The sequence below is a fragment of the Xiphophorus hellerii genome, chromosome 20 (assembly GCF_003331165.1).
Source record: "Xiphophorus hellerii strain 12219 chromosome 20, Xiphophorus_hellerii-4.1, whole genome shotgun sequence".
In the NCBI taxonomy this organism is placed as follows: Eukaryota; Metazoa; Chordata; class Actinopteri; order Cyprinodontiformes; family Poeciliidae; genus Xiphophorus; species Xiphophorus hellerii.
Genome location: NC_045691.1, coordinates 30,125,656 through 30,146,199, shown reverse-complemented (window position 1 = coordinate 30,146,199; position 20,544 = coordinate 30,125,656). Strand labels below are relative to the sequence as shown.

General features: G+C 42.2%; 1 protein-coding gene across 3 annotated transcripts; it reads left to right on the top strand.

Annotated features, from left to right (window-relative positions):
- The first annotated feature begins 703 nt into the window (after positions 1-703).
- Positions 704-20,403, top strand: lamb3 (laminin subunit beta 3). 3 transcript variants are annotated; one of them, XM_032550057.1, is made up of 22 exons: positions 704-939; positions 2,483-2,637; positions 6,118-6,232; positions 6,365-6,438; positions 6,548-6,736; positions 7,746-7,809; positions 7,977-8,167; positions 10,300-10,420; positions 11,388-11,576; positions 11,684-11,839; positions 12,427-12,620; positions 13,555-13,651; positions 13,733-14,108; positions 15,269-15,429; positions 15,565-15,773; positions 16,259-16,465; positions 16,597-16,741; positions 16,832-17,039; positions 17,524-17,665; positions 17,761-17,937; positions 19,086-19,245; positions 19,963-20,403. In XM_032550057.1, exons 1-22 carry the CDS (start codon positions 882-884, stop codon positions 20,100-20,102), a joined length of 3,528 nt encoding a protein of 1,175 aa, XP_032405948.1. In that variant the 5' UTR covers positions 704-881; the 3' UTR covers positions 20,103-20,403. The 3 variants fall into 3 exon arrangements, with proteins under 3 accessions (XP_032405948.1, XP_032405946.1, XP_032405947.1); XM_032550055.1 differs by having other exon boundaries at positions 15,562-15,773; XM_032550056.1 differs by having other exon boundaries at positions 705-939; positions 2,486-2,637; positions 15,562-15,773.
- Positions 20,404-20,544: the final 141 nt, after the last annotated feature.

Below are 20,544 nucleotides of genomic sequence, written 5' to 3'. Positions count from 1 at the left end.
GGAATTTTTATTTTTCCACCGAGCAAAAAAAGAATCCCAGTCATTCGTTCTCTACCTTTTCTGCTAAATTCTGATCATGTGAAGCGTTAGGTGTGAATAGACGCGTCAGAGCAAAAGGTTTAATCTAAAACCAACATCTGTGTCGGCCCGTCTGCTCTCAGCAACATTTTTTGGAGACAGAATCTACAGTAATTGAGCAACAAGCAGATTTATTTCACTTTAAATTCAGTACAGATATGACTGAACATCTGTTGCTTACGTGACGGCATTTGGGTAGATGCTTGTTTGCATGTGAAAAGAAGTCAGTAGAATCTTATCTAAAAGAATCTTTACAAGTGTTTGGATTTTTTTGAGCAAAAAAAACAAAACAAAAAACCTTAAAGTTGTGGATCAGTGTGAAAGTTAAGAAGAAGTTTAGATATCAAGATGAATCCCTGAAGCAATGTCTTATTAGAAGCTGATAAAAAACAAAGACATCTAAGGGAATGTTTAGTGTTTGTTCTTTCCTCAGGTATGTTGGGCGAGGTTCTTTTTGCTCACAGTTACTAACAGTGAAGTGTGAAGCCCAGTTCAGACATGTTTTGGTTCTTCTAAGTGAGTTTTTTTTTTATTTTTCTGCCTGTGTCTCTATGTATGCGTGTAGGTGTGTGTGTGCGTGTGTGTGTGTGTGTTGGTTCACGATGAAGGGAGTGGTTGTGAAGGTTGGGACTCTGACACACGCTGTATCACCCGTCCAGGTGAGCCGGTGTATAAAACAGCAGTCGGTCAGCAGCGGGTTCTTTAACACGGACAGAATCTAACCTTTAACGGATCCGATTTCCAGGGGCCCTTCACCCGATTCCCCAGCAGCCAGAGTTTACCGAGCCTTTTCACGTTTGCTGATGCTCGGCTTTCCTCTGCCACAGGAATCCAGAATGAGGATCCTTTTGCTTCTGACTGGTGAGGGCTCTTTGGTTGCTGCTTTCTTTTTGTTTTTTCCTTTTTATTTACCCTTGATGCACCTCAATACTTTAGCTTCCACAACAAAGTTTAAACGAAGCATCAAGTGTGACGCGTCCGAGCTGACGCCATGTAAAGCTCAACTTAGAGACGACGTGAAAGTGGTTGTGTTGTAACTTTGTTGGAGTTAGGAATTGTCCTAGTCGATCGTTATTGAACAGTTTTAGCTTCTTAAGGTAATTTGTGCCTGTTGCTCAGGTGGCAAAAAAAAAGAAGTTAATACTAGAAATTTATGATGCTCTGATTGAATAAAATAAATAGATTTTGAAGAATTGTTTCTATAAAAGCAAGTCGCTGCTGCAGACTGGCTCATCTGTTTGGCATGGTGGGACAGGTATAGACCTGTGGGTTCCTGGTAGACGCCTCCTATCCACCCTGAACGGAGGGGTGGGTTGGGGTGGCGGACCCCCTGGGGCTCATCCTACTGCCTCTGTCTGTAGCTAGTGTACTGAGGTGGTGGTAATGATATGGCTGCTGACGGTTTTACGGTGTCACACGTGACCTTTGGGGGGGTTTACTCTCAGATTTTGTCAGTCGGTTGTCCCTGTCTGCACCTCTGTGTGGTGGGCTCCTGGCAGGTGCCGCCGCAAAAACACAAAATGACTTTGTCAAAATTTTTCTTAGTCGTTTGGATCTGGCTTCTCGTCCAAACATCTCAGTACACTTGAAATAAGACAAAACTACTGTAGCTCATAAGTAACTTTGTAGCGAGATATAAAAGCTTGTTTTCAGTCAATAGTTCCGTATTATTGATATTTTTAAAAAGTACTAGTTCCTATTGACAGATTATTTCTCTTATAACAAGACATTTTCCCCATGAGACAATTATGCATACAGCAGCTGTGAGGGAACAGTAACGTGAACCCATAACAGTCGTACAGCTGCAGTGTGGACACATGAAGTCACTTCCTGCTTTGTTTTGGAGAAATGAGCATGCATGGTTTGAGGAAAGACCAGTAAATTTAAAATATATATATATATGTATGGGACACCTTCATGCAATTTTTGGAAAGTAACCATGCTGACACGAATGATTAGTGTGGATCAAAATAAAAGAACAGCACCTAATAATATTAATATTAATTCATATAACTAATATTTATTAACAAGAGAGTGATACTTTATCCAGGCACTATAGAGCTGGATTAATTAAAACTTTATTTTATTTATATGTATGCTTATACCTGTATTTACTTATATAGGTACTTTTTATTCCTTTATTTTAATGTGCCTATTATTATTATTATTATTATTATTATTATTATTATTACCAATGCTGTTATTTTTTAGTTATCCTTTCCTGGCTGAGTCTTGATTAGTTTTATTTTATATCCTGGGTGTTGCTTGTGGATGGGGTGTGAGGGGCGTTCACTGTTCCATATGTGGAAAAACTCAATAAATATGATGTTTAAAAAAAAGTGAATCCACACGTCCTAGTTAATGTTCTAAGGAATTCCTGATTGTTCTGCCTGTTTCTTGACAGCGGCGGCGGCGGCGGTGGCTGCAGCCCAGAACGACTGCTCTCTGGGAGCATGTTACCCTCCGAGCACAGACCTGCTGCTGGGCCGGTCTCACCAGCTCCGGGCCTCCTCCACCTGCGGCCTCACTGACTCAGAGATCTACTGCACCCCATTCCAGGTAACCAGGCGCTCCAGGAGCCGTCGTCTTCACCGTTCCTTTCCCCCCCCAAGTTTTTCTCTGCCACGACGTCTTAGCACAGAAATCTTGGCACAGACATCTGGAGTTTACAGTAAAGAGTAGGAAGCAGAAGAAAAAAAATAAAATAAAATCTGAGCAGTTCTTCATGAGAAAATGCTGTTTGAGTAGCTAGCAGTGCTCAGGGTTTTCCCCCTGCAGAGTTCATTTCAGGCAGAGGTCACGGTGGACAGAGATGAGGACGTGGTTTTAGCCACATTACCTGCCCACAGTTTGTGAAGCTGTCTGATTTTTGTGCCACAGAATCGTGATGAAACTGCATAGTCACACGCTGGGCCCGTCTGCTGGCTCAGCAGAATCAATCCAGAGCTGCATCCAAGGACTGATGGTTTTGAAATAAGGGTTGGTGTCCAGAGCAGAGGGCACGCAGTGTGCAAGACTCCAGCAAATAGTTTTGCAACTTCGATTTCTCCTCAAACTAGACGGAATGAGGTCTTTTGTTTTCTAGCTTTTGATTACACTGCAAAAACACTAAATATTACCAAGTATTTTCAGTCTAAATTCTAGTGTAAATATCTTGTTACACATTAAATAAGACTAAACTGACTTACAAGTAAATTTTCAGCAATATATAGGAGCTTGTTTTAAGTCAATAATTCCTTAATATTGATGAAAAAGTTCTAGTTCCACTGGCAGATAAATTTGCTTATAACAAGATATTTTCCCGTCTTGTAAGTGAAATAATCGTTTCAACTGCAACTCCTTTCACTTGTGGGATTCCTCAGGGGTCCATCTGTGGTCCTCTGCTGTTGAGCATGTTTTTAATTTTTGCACATCCAGATTTTTGGGTCAATTATTATAAAGAGTAAATATCCCCTTTTGTTATTTTTGTAGAGATTCTGCCACTATAACTGCCTATTACATTTTACAGTAAAAAAAAAAAACAACAACAAAAACGCTGGTTAACCGCTTAACTTCCTGAACCACGATGATAAAAACAATCAAAGTGATTTTGGTTTGAAAAATTTGAAATAAATTTGCAAAGAGGAAAATCCGTAGCTATTCAAACATTTAAATTGTTTTAGAGAACTAGTCCGTTCTGAAGTGTGCGCCGTCTGACGTTGCTTGGAGTCGTAAGTAAGTAACATTTTATTTGTGCAGCACCTTTCACGGATAAAAACCGCAAAGTGCTTCACAGGACACAAAAGAAAAGCACATCAAACCAAACATCCAATTATAATGAGGAAAAAAAAATCAGATAAAGAAAGAAAATCAGGGGTAAACTTACAATACAACAAATGCAGTGCAGTTGTTATTTGTTGTTAAACATGTAGGCTAAATTGAAATGTGTACATAGACTGAATGTTTTTATGGGTGATAACAGAGAATAATTCATACTTGGGTTTTGCTTTCATAGCAAAAACGTGTGTAAATAAACAGTTACCTATAAATAACTGACACATGCTCACGTGTGTGCAGAGGCGTGTGCAGGTGTATGATTTGTTGCTTTGTTTTGTTTTGTTTTGTTTTTTTAGACCAGAGAAACAATCTTGCATTTACTGGCATACGTTTGCTAATCTTATGTCATTAAGTTTTGTTTTGTTTTTCCAGATGCAGCTCAAGAAATAATGAACACAATTTGTCAACACAATCATTGCAATAATTTTTCTGCAAAAGCTTCGGAGCATTATGTAACATATATTTTAAATTGAAAGTAATGTTGATCATATAAAGAAAAATAGAGATTTTGCCAGTCTTTTAAAGTAAGTTTTGATAATAGCGTCAGAGTAGCGACCAAACATGCACAATTGATCCAAAATTTTGGTTGAATCAGTTTATATTTAGCATCTTTACTTGTTAAATTTGTTATGATGCCCTTCAGTTAAAATCACAATTTCAGTCAAAAAAAAAAGAAAGAAGAAAAAAGTCACCTCACCTCTTTTTATTTATATTCTGTAACTCAAATGATCTCGGATTCCACTGTGGACTTTGCACCCTGAATGTAGGCCAAAAGGCACATTTATTCTGCACAAACATCTGGCACAAAGTCATCGTAAACACCGTGTATTTACACAAATCTCAGCAGAAAAGGTTCCACGTTGAATCACTTCTCACCTGCATGCAGTTCAAAGTCAAGCCTAAAGTCCCAGTTCTGCTCTAGAGGCAACTGAGGCGGCGAAAGTGACATCTGTGCAACTCGGAGTGTTTGGAATGGAATGGCTTTTATCACCTGGGATAAGATCACCGTCTGGTTTTTTTAAATTATCTTTAAAAAGGAACACCGTACGTGAGACTGAGCACGATAACTTGTCTGTGATAATGATGGGAAAAAAAATAAATAATTCATTGACTCTTTTATTATGTAGATGTTATGTAAATCCGCAAGAATTTTTAGAAAAAAAAAGTTTTTGGTTTTATTTTAAAACCTACTGCAAAGTAGCAATAAATCTAAAATATAGCATTTAGAGACACACATTTAACCTCTATATGCATATGTGTCAGTATGATAGGCAGTTATTCAGAGCCACTTTATTGGACTCCAGTTCATACACTGCCACCTGCTGGACAAACAGTGCATCCTCATGTTAAGAAGGATGACAATCCTGGGCCCAGTTCGACCAGTTCTTATTTCTTCTGCGTTATATTTTAAACATGAAGCTCTAATTCTGAAAGGTCGGCTCTCTCCTGCATTTGCTTCGGTTCAAATCTAACAAATAATGTATTAGAAAATTATAATATTTCTTCACTAATAATGTATTAGAAAATTATACATCTCTTCACAGCATTTGTGTGACCTGACATCAACGGTGGATTGTAAGGAATCCAAAAAACAAAACAAAACAAAATAAAAAACAACATCTTTCTGAAAGATTAATGAATAAAACAACAACAAACCAGGTCTAGATGATATGGCTCTATGTGCTGACTGAGGGAGGCATAGCGTAGCTAAATGCTACTGCAGTATCTGACACTGCAGTGATCGTTGTCTGTACAAGTTGCTAGAGCAAGTGTGGTTGCCTCGTGTGTTTGAAAGCGGTAAATGGCTTGAATTTACACCAGTCTGTGTGTATAAACCTAGCTGGTCCACAGGAAACTCTTGGACGTTTTCCAGATTAGCCTCTCTGACCCTGGTGGCAGCACTCTGGTTCTAGATGTCGTCCATTGAACAAAATGTCATTGATCATGAACAGCATGAACCCAAAAGCCTTTAACTGCAATTTAATTAAAACTTGAAACATCATCTGCAGTGTGTCCCTCTGAGTCAAATAGAGGGACACACTTTTTGACTCTGCATATCACAATATACAGGTGATATCGCCAAGATGGCTCAGAGTTGATCCGTTTGTGTTGCTCTTGATTGATGACGTCTCTCTACGCTATGAGAAACCAGAGGCCCCACCGTGTCAGTCAGTGGACCCAGCAGAAGCATTTATTTGTTTTGTTTTTTTGTTTTTTTCACAGTGGAGAATGAAATGCTGCCCTTGTGACTCTAGGAACCCAAACGGTCAGCTGGCCCACACAGTGCAAGACGTCCTCACGACTTCTGGGCCAAACCGGTGGTGGCAGTCCAGTAAAGGTAAAAAAAAATAAGAGAAACAGCCTGAGATCGTACTCCCTACTGATCACTGGAGCTGTGGAAATACTCAGTGCTCCCGTTCATAAAACCATTTTTCATGAAGAACACGAAGGCCTTGTCTTCTTCCCATAGGCGTAGATCCAGTCATCCTTCAGTTTGACCTCAACAATCTGTTCCAGCTCGACAACCTGATGCTCAGCTTCAAGGTACGAAGATCCACCCTGAAGTTTCCTAAACAAAAGACACAAGCTGTTTCTTTTCTTTTGTTTTGTTTCAATATGTGGACAGAGGAAGCTTTGACTTGTTTCCCTGCAGGGTCCTCGTCCCAAAGCCCTGCTCATAGAGAGAACTCTGGACAATGGACGGACATGGCAGCCCGCACTCTACTTGGCCAAAAACTGCGAGGAAGCTTTCCCTGGGATCCAAACCAACAGCCCCATCAGTCTGGAGCAGACATACTGCCACACACTGCGACCCCATGCTGACCCATTCCAGGAGGAAACGGTAAGGACAAGCTGTCTCATGCCGTCTTACATAATCTACTCTCAAACGGTTGTCATAACTCAGATCATCCGAGTGTCGTCGAAGAGTCGTTGTGGATGGTGACGCTGCCGGCAGGAACAATCTCCAGTAGAGGTCAGTCTTGAAAAGAATCAAGAGACCTCTGACTGAAGACTGTTGCTGTCAGACAGCCTCATGACCGCCCTGACACGCTAATGGCTCAAATGTTGGGCAGCAGAGACAAAATTCCACAGTAATTTGCTACTCTGGAGCTGTGGAGCCCGGGATATGACTCTTGCCTTCTTTTTGGTCCTGTTCTCCATCAAGAATATTGGGGCTCGTAGTTGTGGTGGAAAATTACGACAAGTTAACATCTGCTGATCATGTTATATGAAATGCTTGTGAACTCTCACCAAAAGAACTATTTGGGTTGCATGTACAAGGTTGGAAGTTGTTTTCTGCAGCTGCATCAGAACCAGACTGTTTTGAATCCTGTCTCTACCTGGCAGAGCTTTTCACCCAGACCTGCTTCATTACTGATTGTCCTACATTCTCTCTGTGTTTTGCATTATATTTTAATACACCTGATTGAGTGATTTTACTCAATCAGTGCTTGAGTGACGGTGCTTGGTAAAATAGTTTTTTTCCACAACACAGTTCAGGTATTACTTTTAGCTTTTGAGAAGCTCATCAGCTGCTACCGACTGTCCGAAAGTTTTTTTTAAAAAATGAACAAAAAAGCAAGAGCAAAAATCCTTCCAGCTGCACAGCATCCTGAACCAGAGGGCATAACTGCCCAAACATGCAACGTCTCACCCAAAGCAATGTTGAAGTCTGCAAAACTTCAGGATCAGTGTAACAGAGGTACTCCAGCATGGAGGGATCGGCACAATGCTAGAATTTCTTCATATATTCATTTCAGGCTAAGAATGCTGGCACTCTTCAGCAGAACGGCGTCTCTGTGTTCAAGACGCCTCATGAGCATCAAACTAATCCTCCTTGTCATCCCCAGATTGAGTTCAGCCCGTTGCGTCCGTACCTTTTTGCTCCAGTTTCCAACAGCCAGAAGATTGAAGGTGTGTGTGTGTGTGTGTGTGTGTGTGTGGGGGTGTGTGTGGGCGTGGGTGGGTGTGTGTGTGGGTGTGCGTGCGTGTGTGTGTGTGAGCGAGTCGTGCTGCCATTAAGCCTCCCCCCGCCCCGGCTGATGTGTGTGCGGCCTGCTGACTGACTCTTCTGCCCCCAGATAAGGCCGGTCTGACCGGCCTGCGGGTGACCCTGACGGAACTGGGCGACGTGCCCCACTTCCCGGGCAGATCCTTCAGCAAGTTTTTTGCCCTGAAGGAGATGAGAGTGATGGGAACCTGCATGTGCCACGGACATGCCGACCGCTGCCAGGCGCAGGAGTACAACTACCCCGGTACCGACACCATTCAGGTAGCAGCGAAAAGCAAGTCGTTGCTCTGCTTCAGTGTCGTGTGTGTGCTTCATAAGCATGGTATTGATATTGTAATATGAATTTATCATCACACTGTCAAACATTTGAGCCACCTTTAGTTGTGTCTGTCTTCTACCCTTTAAGTCAAACAAATTTAGTGAGTTTTAGATTTTTATCCTAAATGTGTGAGTTTGTGAAAGATCAACTTACAACAGGAAGTTGTGTTAACTTTTTATTCATTTTGTCGAACCTCCAAGAGCTAAATGAGAGATTTTAGGTTAGCACTTAAAAAAACTGAAAGAAAAAACAAAGAAAAGACAGGAGTGGGCATTTCCCAGATTTTCCTAAGCATTTCCCAGAATGCTTAGCAGCATGTTTTTTTTTGTATCCTGTGTTACAGAGATGGAAGTGTGTTACACTGATCTGACTCTTGTGTGTTGAAATGTTTATTTCAATATAACTCCTGGTCCTGTTCACACTAAATGTTCTAGAGCAAAATTCATTGTGATGTTTAATCAAATTTATTATCAGATCAGACATTTTGTTCTTGCAATTTGAAAATGTAAATATTCTAACGTAAAATAAGTACATTATCAAGTTAAAAAGTTATTTTTTAACTTGATAATGTGAGTGGAAATAACAGAGAAATGTATGAGGGGCCGTTTAGGACAAAAACTATGTTTTGTCTCTCACACGCTACCAAAGACTCCTACACACTCACAAAATATTAAAATTGCACATATACACCACTAACATATCACACGTGGATACAAAAGTCTCTCTCACACATACAAAGAATGTCTTTCACTCAGACAAATACAAGTCTTATCCCCATTCATTCATTCTTTCATTCATTCATTCATTCATTCATTCATTCATTCATTCAGCCTAGTGTGAGTTCACACACAATCACATTTTCCACCTCTCATTCTGAATAGTACATCTGTATGCTTTGTGTGTGTGTGATGTTTTAGTAGTGCATATGTGCAATTTTAGTCTTGTGTGTGTGCGAGAGGAAAAAAATGCATGGACGTGCAATATTTTATTAGTTTATATGTGCAAACTTAGTCTTTTATGTATGTGTGTGAGAAAGAAAAATTGTATGCATGTGTGATGATGTAATAGTGTATATGCATAATTTTAGTATTTTGTGTGTGTGTGCGTGTGTGTGTGTGTGTTTGAGTCTTTAGTAGTGTGTGAAAGACAAAACATAGTTTTTGTCCTAAACGGCCCCTCATAGAAATGTGAGCTCTTTAACAAGGTGAGGGCAGTTTTTTTTTTTTTCCTCACATATTGTAAAATAATTATTTGGTTTAAATTGCAGCATTAATTTAAAACTCACCATTCGTTTCCCAACCCTTGTCCTCAAGGCTCACTGCCCTGCATGTTTAAGGTATTTCCTTGCTTCAGTCCAGCTGATTTCAATTGATGACTGATTAACAGGCGTTTGTTGAACTGCAATCAGATGAATCAGACACATTAAAGCAGGGAAACCTCTAAAACATGTAGGACAGTGGGCCTTGAGGACCAGGGTTGGGAAACACTGGTTTAGGCAACGTGTCTCTTGTTGTTAAGTCAACTTAATAATGAAGTTCAATTTCTGAGTTAAAACCAAAAGAATTTTCTTGTTGACTTAAATCGCGTTTTTAAGGCAGCAGGTGGACTTTCATTTTCAAGCTAAACCACCTTGAAATGTTTTACAGTGCATATGTCTTTCCGATTCTCAACTTGACGCTCCTGAGCGCCACAGAAAATCATTTCTGCCTGTAGGCATCAGCCTTTTGCAACGCCCAACTCTGAGTAACTTAAATGTTAAATCTTTCTTTCTTTACATCACACTTAGTCGTCCATACATATTTGTTTTTATAAATTGTTATTGTATATGGTTACATTTACATTATTAATGATTAACGCCTTGGATGGAGTAGCTTGTCAGCTAATAAGCAATTTCTCCTTGGGGATCAATAAACGATCTTCTATTCTACAGACCTTGCCTTTTAGAGTGTAGCTCTAGGTTTTGTACACAACAGCTTATCGCAGAGAAGGACATGTACGTTTTGTTCTTGTCCGAACCAATGAGTGAAGAGTGAACGGTTGAACTCCAGGTGTTTTATCTGCGTTATCTCGGCAGGTGAATCATGTGTGTGACTGCAGACATAACACCGCCGGCGAGAACTGCGAGCGCTGCGCCGACTTCTACAACGATCTGCCTTGGAGACCCGCAGAGGAAGGGAACACACACACCTGCCAACGTAAAGTTCCTCACGTATCTTTACACACCGTCTGAAAATTGTTTCTGGAGTTTCTGCCCACCTCGGTCAAAGTTGTGACAAATAAACTTAAGTGCTAGAGGAAAACTTAAATATATAGCGAGAACCAACATTTTCTTTACATAAGACTCCCACGTCGTCAGCTGTCAAACAACGCTGTGGAGTTCTGTTAGGAACATTTTTCAGAGTCACTTTAACTACAGCTGAAATGTCAAAACTGTTATGCGTTTCTAGTTACAGTCTAGAAAAGTGTTTATTAAAGTGGTGGCCGCCAGAGGGCGCCAAAGACGGTGTAGAAAGCTGGAGTGATGATGAGGAGGGCAAAAAAATGATACAAAAAGAAAAGGTTATTTTTAAATCATAGTTGGCATCAAATTTAATTAGCTATTTCTATTATCATTATTATAGAATCTGAGTAAAGTTACAAATAATGTGTGAAATGTTATTGGCTGTGCTCGTCTCTGATTGGCTACCAGCGACATTTATAAAGTGAGTCTGCAGCAAATGGAGAATTTTCTGTCAAGAAAAAGACGGTCGGAAGTGTCCAGCTGGTGGCGGACACTGCTGCTGGACGCCTTAAAATCAGAAGTTATAACGCAGCACTTATGCTAAATCCAATAAATATGGAAGTGTGAATAATAGTGAAAAAAATGTTGTTTTTTTGCATATGTTGTTTGTTTATAAAGGAGGTCCCCACCAGAGGCTAATGCTGTTAGGGGTCTTTGGTGTGGAAAGTTAGAGAACTCCTGACGTAGAATAGATCAGACTAGACCAGCTGTACTTGACTTCATGACCTTTTCTACGCCAAAGAGACACCTTTAGTAAAAGACGCTGTTGGCAAACCTTAATAAAAGTTTTCCTAACAGGGTTACTATTTCAAAGAAATACGCGTCACACCCTTACTAACCTTTACTAACCATAGTTCTGTCCATCTTTGTCCTGTCCTCAGGCTGTGACTGCAACAACCACGCCCAGCGCTGTCACTTCGACCCAGCAGTGTATGAGGCCAGTGGGCGGAGGAGCGGCGGAGTGTGTGAGGGCTGCATGCACCACACCACAGGGCCCAAGTGTGACCGGTGTGCCCGGGGCTACCAGCCAAACCCCCGGAGCCGGATGGATCGTCCCGATGCGTGCATACGTAAGTGAAGAGGCCGATTAAAAAAAAAAATGCAATCAAAAAATCCCAGTGCAGCGTGTTAAAAGACAAAGCCGTGTTTGAGACAATCCGGGTTCTGTTGGCTCCAGGCTGTGCCTGCAGTGCGGAGGGGACGGTGAACGGGGGCCAGTGTGAAGACAGCGCCGGCTCCTGTCCGTGCAAAGCTAATGTGGAGGGCCCTCACTGCGACCGCTGCAGAAAAGGTTTCCACAGCCTGAGCTCGTCCGACCCGATGGGCTGCAAAAGTGAGTCATCCGACGTGCAGAGAAGCAGAACGAAGGAAGGAAGCTGCATGTCATGCTTTTTATTATGTTGAGAAAAACTAAAATCTTATAGTTTAATCTTTCCATCTTGTGAAGTTTCAAAGCTTTAGAAGAAATAAAGCCACTCATAAAGAAACTCATAATTATACACACCTGAACAGAAACTCAACCATTCATCTGCATTTCAGAATCCAAATAATTTTTTTGTTGTTTTTACTCCTCCAATACTAAACTCAATAGTCATAATAAAAAAGGTATAATTTATGCTAATTAGAAGTTATACTAATGATAGTAGGTGTGTTACACACATAGAGTAGCTTAGGAGTGATAAATCATCTGGTGTTGACATTTTCCACAAAAAAAAAAAAGAAGCTGCTTAGGGCCCCAAAAAGGCTTGGACAGGCCCTGATCGTGGCTTGGACATGTTTTTAAATGTCCGTCCCAGAGCAGCAGGTCTCCCTCTGTCCCTCCCCTCAGCCCTCGTTTCTTTGTCGAGCGGTTTTGTCCGGTGGTGACGCGTTGGCGGTCAGCCGGCTCTCTGCCCAACGCCGGTTTCTCCCTCTCTGCAGAATGTTCCTGTTCTCCGGTCGGCTCCCTGTCGACCCTGTGTGACCCTGTGACCGGACAGTGCCCCTGTCGCCCCCACTTCCACGGCCTGACCTGCGACGTGTGTTCGAAAGGCTACTGGAAGCCGCCCCAGTCAGATGTCTGCGAACCGTGTGGCTGTGACCCGACCGGGTCAACCAGTGACACCTGTGACCAGGTAAGAAGACCCGTGCAGGTCCGGCACTTCAACACAGCCCCGGGGTGTAAACTCTGTCTGACCTGTGTCGAAACGCTTTTGGAAACACACGTTTCTTTCTCCCTAAGGCAACAATATCCACACAAGAGTTTATTCCACAAAATGACTATTAACAGACAAATGTTGGTTCTAGACTGCAGTATTCAGACGGAGGCATTTATCAAGCTTTCACTTTTTTCCAGACTCGGTTTGAGTTTTTGAAGTGAAATAAACTGTTCTCTGCCCTCTAAATGCATCAGTGCTTGTCCCCCACTGACAACGTTCAAAGGTCCACTCTTATGGTCCCTTGAGCTGGAATGGGTCCGTGGGCGAATCGAAACATGTTCGTCACATTTAATACACAAAATTTTTCTCAGATTTCACTCGATGGGTTTTTCCTGTTTTGAGCTCATGGAGGAATGCACCGTCCTAACTCAGTGTTTACAGTAGTGTTGTCAGCAGCGCTGTAGTGTTTACAGTTATCCTACAGTATTTTCCATCACAGATCTCAGACACGTGAAAATGGCTGCAAGCAGACGCACAGCGGTACAACCGTCCATCTTTGACCCGGAAAAAGAAGCACAATAATTCAGCACAACAAAAACCCGTTTTTAAAAGAATCTGTCTTTGTGAGGTTAGAGAAGACTGAAGTGGGTTGAGCTCCATTTAGGTTGTCAGGTGAGGGGCTGGACTTGGCTTGCCCCCCAAAATGAGCGTGCAGGATGTGAAAAGTGACGGAAAAGTCTTTGCTGATAAAGGAAGAAATATCTACATTTTAGATAATGTGTCATTTACACGGTGCTTTAACATTCATGAACGAATCAAAGAAATTGTCCAGTCAGTAGCAGACGTTCAGCGGTTCTCGGAACATTTCCTGAGCCGGAAGGTTTCACACTGTGAGTGTGTTTGGTTGCAGCGGACAGGTCAGTGTCGGTGCAGACGAGACTTTGGAGGAAGGACATGCAGTCAGTGCGCAGACGGCTCATACGGGACCCCTCTGTCTGGCTGCCGACGTGAGTCACCTGCTTTCTTTTCTGATAGTTCATCTTAATTTGCTTCCAATCAAAACCTTGTGTGCGTGTTTCTGTCCGCAGCTTGTCCGTGTGACAGAGCGGGAACCCTTCCGGAAGTGTGCAACAGGAAAACGGGAGAGTGTTTGTGCCGACCAGGTGCCACCGGGCCCCGCTGCGACTCCTGCAGTCGCGGGTACTGTGACTCGTTCCCTGCCTGTGAACTTTGTCCGAACTGCTTCTTCACTCTGGACTCCCAGCGAAGGAACGTCAGCCTCGCTCTGGACAAGCTGTCCTTCAGGCTGCCGTCTCTTCCCGGAGGCGGTGGGGATCTCGGGAGCTTCGGGCCACGCTTTCGGGAGCTTGAGGCCGGCCTCGGCCGGATCAGGGAGTCCGTATCCCGACCGCCCAAGACTGTCACACAGCTGGATGATGCTCTGTTCCTGCTCAACAAACTGAGGTGAGGAGCAGCTGAAATAACGTGTTGATTATATGTTCCAATTATGTAGGGCGAGGGGAGGAACTTAGAGATGTACCAATCTGATATTAATATCTGTATCTTCCCGATATTAAAAATGAATTCTAGATTTGGTACGATGACAATGTACCCAATCCATAAGGGCTAATCTATTCAGTCTAATTCTATGCTTTGTGCTCTGAGTGACATCATGCTTTATTCCTAATTCCTAATTTCACTTTCTGAACCATTTAAAAGAAGGTTTGTTGCAGTTTATTTCTTCACTTCTGACCCAGATAGTCAGCGTATTGTTTTAGTCGGTTTCAGTTTCTTTGTTGTTTATCTCCCATTGGCTGTTCTACTCCTAACTGCACTGGCTGAACAAATGAAAGCTGAATGTCTGACCGAGCTTGTGAAGCTGTTGGTGTGTTTAAGTGTGCTTTACTCGTGCAGAGTCATCAAAAAATGTGTCATTTTGTACATTCACATCTGTTCTTCTTTAAAAAAATAAACAAGAAGAAACCTTTTCAGTCAATTCAGCGCTTTTTTTTTTCTGTGTCGGATTGATACCAGTAAATACTTTATGTCGTATCGGAATGATAAGTGAAAAAACGTGGCAGGCAGGTTACTGCCAGACTTGGGAAAACTAAAAACAATATATAGTTGTATGGAACATTTTACAACAGGAAGTGCGCTAAGAGATGTGAAAGCAAACATTAGCAGGTCTCACTTGCATTGATCAACGGTTATTGTTCAAGGTCCAACAATAAGAAATAGACGGGGCACGACGGCATTTTAAAGCCAACATTAATAACTTTATAATAGAAACACATTCCCAAACTCTTTGGCCTAACACGGTCCTTCAGAAAAAGGACATCGTCTGAGCAGCACTAAACTGACTGAACTAGTTGGTTCAGATAACTTGGTTGGTTTAGATAACTTTAGGTCTCAATAAATGAATAAATGTTAGAAAACTGCTCTTACCTATTTAGTCAGGTCTGATATGAACATTTTGTTTAACAATGTTAAACATTCCTGTGTGACCAAAAAGGAAAAGTAGGAGAAACCTTTAAGAGGACAAATACTCTCTCACAGCTCTGTATATGAGTTTCGGTTCAAAATCTTTTCCTTCCACTAATGGATCATTTTCTGTTTTGTTTCAGGGGCGACTTGGAAAAGGTCGACGACAATCTTCCTCCTCCAGTCAGAGATCCTGGTTTGGAAGCGGAGCTGGATAAACTGCAGGCTCTGCTGGATAGCATCTCTTTAATATATGAAGCCAAGAAAGATTCCACGGGGACCGTCACCGACCCCGACGATGCAGGTCGGCTCAACCTTGGTGTTTTAGTTTTAATGACAGCAACCGGAAGAGGATATCGTATTAAAAAAAAAAAAAAGTTTTACTTTGCCGGTGTTGGGACAAATTCTCAACCCGTTTTCCAACTTTTGTACACAGAAGGTCTTGATGTCATCAAGAAAGCGTACGATGAGTCGACAGATGCGGCTAAGAAAGTGAATTCGACTGAGAACACGATAAAGGAGGCGAGAGACATCCGAGAGGAGGCCGAGGGCGTTCAGAATCGGGTGCAGCCAAACAACATCAGAGACCTGAGCCAGCTGAAAAACAACATGGCCTCCCAGCCAGACCTCACTCCTGTTGCTAAGCAGGTAACCGTCATGGCCGATCAAACGAGAGTAACCTCCTGCATTTTAGGTAGCAAAGAAAAAAATCTTGTTTCAAAAAGGAATTAATTATTGTTTAAACTTGGGTCTTTTAATGTATTTTTAATGTTGTATTAAAAAAAATGAAAAAAAAAACATCTGGAAAATGTGCCAATATTCTTTATCCGATTAATCGTCAGAACAATCGATTAGTAAAATAACCACCAGCTGCAGCGGTTAGAAACAGGAAAACAATTCTTGTTTGAAAAGGGAATTAATTGTTGTTTGCATTCGGATCGTTTGATGTACTTTTAAATTTGTGTTAAAAAAAAGGGAAAAATCTGGAAAATGGACCAATGTCTTTCGTCCGATTAATCGATCGATCGTCAGAATAATCGATAGAATAATCGATTAGTGAAATAACAGTTGGCTGCAGCCCTACCTCCAATCGGACGTGCGTCATACCAGATTTGTGACGTTCCTCTCTCCAGGTGTGTGGCAGTGCTCGGTCCGAGCCCTGCACCCCTCTGCGGTGTGAGGGGGACGCTCTGTGTCCACCGGAGGGAAGCCCGCTCTGCCAGAACGGGGCGCAGTGCGTTGGCGCGCTGCCTATAAGCAAACGGGCCGACGCCGACGTTACGGACGTGAAGGACCGTCTGGCCAACCTCAGTCTCAAGATCACCGAGGCTGCAGAGATGGTTCGCACTCTGTCCTCATCACCGCAGATTTTCATTGTTCATTGATTTGCAGATTCTTTTTTTTTTGTTGGGTTTTATTTTTTTTTTTTAGATTTTCTCTTCAATTTATTTTGTTGCTCTTTTCTCTGCAGCTTCAGAACGCGCAGGAAAAATCAGACGAGGTGAGGCAAGTAGTGAAAGACTTGTCGGGCAAGACTAAGACGGCCAGAGACCGGCTGGAGGACGACCTGCAGGAGACGCGCAACATAATTCAAGACCTCAAGGACTTTCTGACGGGTACAAATCATTCCGGGTCGCAGTGACTGCTGTGATTAGCGTCGCAAGGTAGAGATTCACTCAAACGTTTCAACTTTTCTGTGCGTCCAGATCCATCTTCCAACCTCACCCAGGTTCAGGAGATAAGCGAGTGGATTCTGAACGCCAACCTGCCGGTCAGCCTGCCTGCCTTGGAGAAGAAGCTGGAGGAGCTGAAAAATCTGGCTGCAAGTCTGCCGAACACCGAGAACGTTCTGAAGGAGGCCAAGCCCCAGCTGGACACAGCCAGGAAGCTGCTGCAGGAGGCGGATGCGGCCAGGTCAGGACGAAAAGTTAACACTGGGACCGGGAGACATTTTAAATATCGGGGGGTGGGGAGGGAAGCAACAACTAAAACTTAACCGAACGTCTCCAGAAACAAAACTGCTCTTTTTAAAAAGAGGCTAGCTCATCCGGTCTTTGGTAGAAAGAGAGAAAATCAATCAAGCAAATTATTGTGCTTGTTTTCATTTACAACGCGATTCATTTCTTTATTTTTTTAATTGCCACAGTCTTACCAATAACGCAACTACAGTTCGTGTGCCCAGATCAGTCGTTGGTCAGATTGTTGACAAATGCAGAGTAAAAAAAATAAAATAAAAAATGCATGTAAATAAATCCTTACCTCTGAATCCAGAAACTGGTTGGATCTAACCAAATTCCCTAGAGTTGCACAGACAGAAGAGGACATTGTAACTCAATCCAAATCAACACGTCATGAATGTGTGAATGAGAGAAAATCTGTTTGTGCGACACATTAACAGGGTCAAGGCGCTGGGAACCAAGGACGATTTGGACAAACTCCTGAAAGGGTTGGACGCAGGGAACGACTCCCTCTCTGACTTGGAAGAAAAGCTGCAGGGCAGCTTGGACCTCATCAAAAGTGTCCGTGACGACCTGACACAGGTAGGAAGTGCTCTGGCGTTTCTCAATAACCCGGTTATTTCAACAAAGTCAATGGAACCTGCCGAGATTTGCTGACCCCTCTGTCGCGGATGAAGGTGGAAGACACGCTGAAGCCAGCAGAGAAGGCGCTGACCGACACAGAGGCACTGACGACACCGATGAAGGACCAGCTGGAGGAGCTGAAGAAGCTGCTGGAGGACGCAAAGCGGAAGGCTCCTGAAACTCTGCAGACTGCAGGAAAGGCTGAGGAGGAGGCAGCTGCAGCTCAACCGGTGAGATCTGGACGACACAACTTCAAACTGAGAATCTGCGTGTGTTGACCAAAGCCGGTTATTCCCGTGTGACTGTCCTGGTGTGACTGTTCTAGTCCTCCTTGTTTCCTTAGCTCTGCTGCGTTTCTTTTGTCTCATAAAGAGAATGAAAAAAGTGAACCATCCACAAACAGGTTTCTAAACCTGGAAATAAAAATGACGTTACCAGAGTTCTTTTGCATCTGGCGTTAGGACTCTACGGGGAAAACAGCGTCCCCTGCAGGACGCCTTGTTTCTTAAGTGGCTAAGGCTACTTCTTCCTCATCGTTCTGTCCATGCTACTCCTTTAAAAAGTAGATTTCCTCCCCAAGAGAGTGTATATGAATACATTTGCTGTTCATATTTAATCGCTAACAAGGACTTAAAAAGCCAAAAAAATAAAATAAAATAAAAATAAAATAAAAATCTGATGTTTTTGTCCAGATGTCTTTCATGTCAGTCCAATTCATCCCAAACTAGTCAGGCAGGATAGTCATCTCCAGATCCAGCTGCTCAGAGTTCAACTCCGTCCTAATCAGATTATAGAAAAACCAAAGTCAGTTGCTAATCTAATGCTAATTGGCAAAAAGTTATCTAAGAAACAACAACTGGCTATTATTTTTCTCCTGAGCAAGCAGGTGGTAACAGTGGAAAGAAAAGACTCCCCTTTAACAGAATTAGTCGTTTTTTTGAGTAGCTGAGAACAGCTGGCAGCTCACAAGGCAGAACAGTGGCACCAAATCCATAAAGATTGGAGTTACACAAAGCTAACGTACAATTCCTACTATAAAACATACCAATATAATTCTGTCTATTTTTTATTGCATGCTACGTTTTGCCACAGGAAGGTAACTGGGAGTGTAAGTACAAGTGTGGTCCGAGAGACAAAACATAGACCAAGTAAACATTAGACATATTGATTCTAGATTCTGATGCTGTCAATATATAGTTACATAGAGCTGCAAATCAAGAGGAAATCAAGTGTGTTCAGGGCGTTTGAGTCTCAGCAGCATAATGTTCTGTTAAAACTGAAGAGCCGCTAACACGAGGCTAAACGAAGCTAAGTGTTCTGCGTATGTACTGTATATATGTGCATATACTCACGCTGGTGGCTGTGTGTGTGCTTTCAGATTCTAAAGAGTTTGGAGGAGCAGCTCGATCGTCTTAAAGGCCAGGTGAGCCCTGGAGCTCCTGGAGAGACGTCTCCTCTGGCAGAGAGAGTGGAGAAGCTGAAGGAGAAAGCTAAAACTCTGACTAACACCACACTCAATATGACGGACGCTCTCGAAGGTAACGCAGGGATGCTGCTTTATCGATATATTGTCTTAAATCATGACAAACTTTTGACCTTTTTTTTCCCCCATTGAATTCAACCGTTGGATGCTTTTGGTTGTCAGTTTCACGCTTGTTTTAGACGCTGATTGACGGTCCAAATGTTTTTGCTCTTTTTTTTGTTTGTTTTTCCTGTGCTATTTTTCCATCATAATGTCATGAATAGGAAATAGAAAATTCAATTACTTAATGACAGACAGTTTGTTAATAGTTTTCAGGGGGGAGCTGGATGTAAGATGGCTTCTGAGACACTTGGAGTGTTTTCTGATGGATGCTGGTTTTCTCTGTGTTTTCTGATGGACGCTGGTTTTCTCTGTGTTTTCTGATGGACGCTGGTTTTCTCTGTGTTTTCTGATGGACGCTGGTTTTCTCTGTGTTTTCTGATGGACGCTGGTTTTCTCTGTGTTTTCTGATGGACGCTGGTTTTCTCTGTGTTTTCTGATGGACGCTGGTTTTCTCTGTGTTTTCTGATGGACGCTGGTTTTCTCTGTGTTTTCTGATGGATGCTGGTTTTCTCTGTGTTTTCTGATGGACGCTGGTTTTCTCTGTGTTTTCTGATGGACGCTGGTTTTCTCTGTGTTTTCTGATGGACGCTGGTTTTCTCTGTGTTGTCTGATGGACGCTGGTTTTCTCTGTGTTTTCTGATGGACGCTGGTTTTCTCATCCACTCTCCAGGAAAAGCAGACACCCTGAGAGGACTGCAGGACGAGATCATCCAGAAGTCTGCCAAGCTTGAAGGACTTGACGCCAAGCTGAAGGACATCTTGCAAGCGATCCGAAAAAGAGCCGACGATCTCCGCACCTGTTCGGCCTAAATCGCCTATGCAGTGGGGCACTGTGGCGCCCCTTATTGCTCGGTCAAAACCCTAACCTAACATATATATTTTTAAAATATTTGCACTCTTTGCATAGCACTTTTTCAACAAAATAATTTTTATTCTGAGATATAGTAATCTGTGTTTCACTCTACACTCTCCTCCACTGTTAGCATGTGGTACAACTGTTCTACTTTTCAAAAAGGAACAAAAGGGTCACTGATACTGTACAATATTTATTTTTTATTGGTTTGCATCTGCTGTTTGTGCACTTTTAAAATAAATTCTTGTTTACTGCTAAGTGTGTGTGACAGTTGTTTAGAGTTTGATTTCCTTGTTTGTTTATTTAATTATTCAAAGGTTGTTAAAGTGAACTAAAACTAACAAAATAAGAAAAACTAAAATTGAGAAAACATTTTCATTAACTGAGATAAATAAAAAC

What these genes read in the sequence shown, in the direction of transcription:
- lamb3 (XM_032550055.1), top strand. Translation starts at nt 882, where the DNA reads ATGCTCGGCTTTCCTCTGCCACAGGAATCCAGAATGAGGATCCTTTTG. An exon ending in CGACCCGATGGGCTGCAAAA is followed by an intron (nt 11,840 to 12,426) that starts GTGAGTCATCCG and finishes CCCTCTCTGCAG; the next exon opens with AATGTTCCTGTTCTCCGGTC. An exon ending in CCAGTGACACCTGTGACCAG is followed by an intron (nt 12,621 to 13,554) that starts GTAAGAAGACCC and finishes GTTTGGTTGCAG; the next exon opens with CGGACAGGTCAGTGTCGGTG.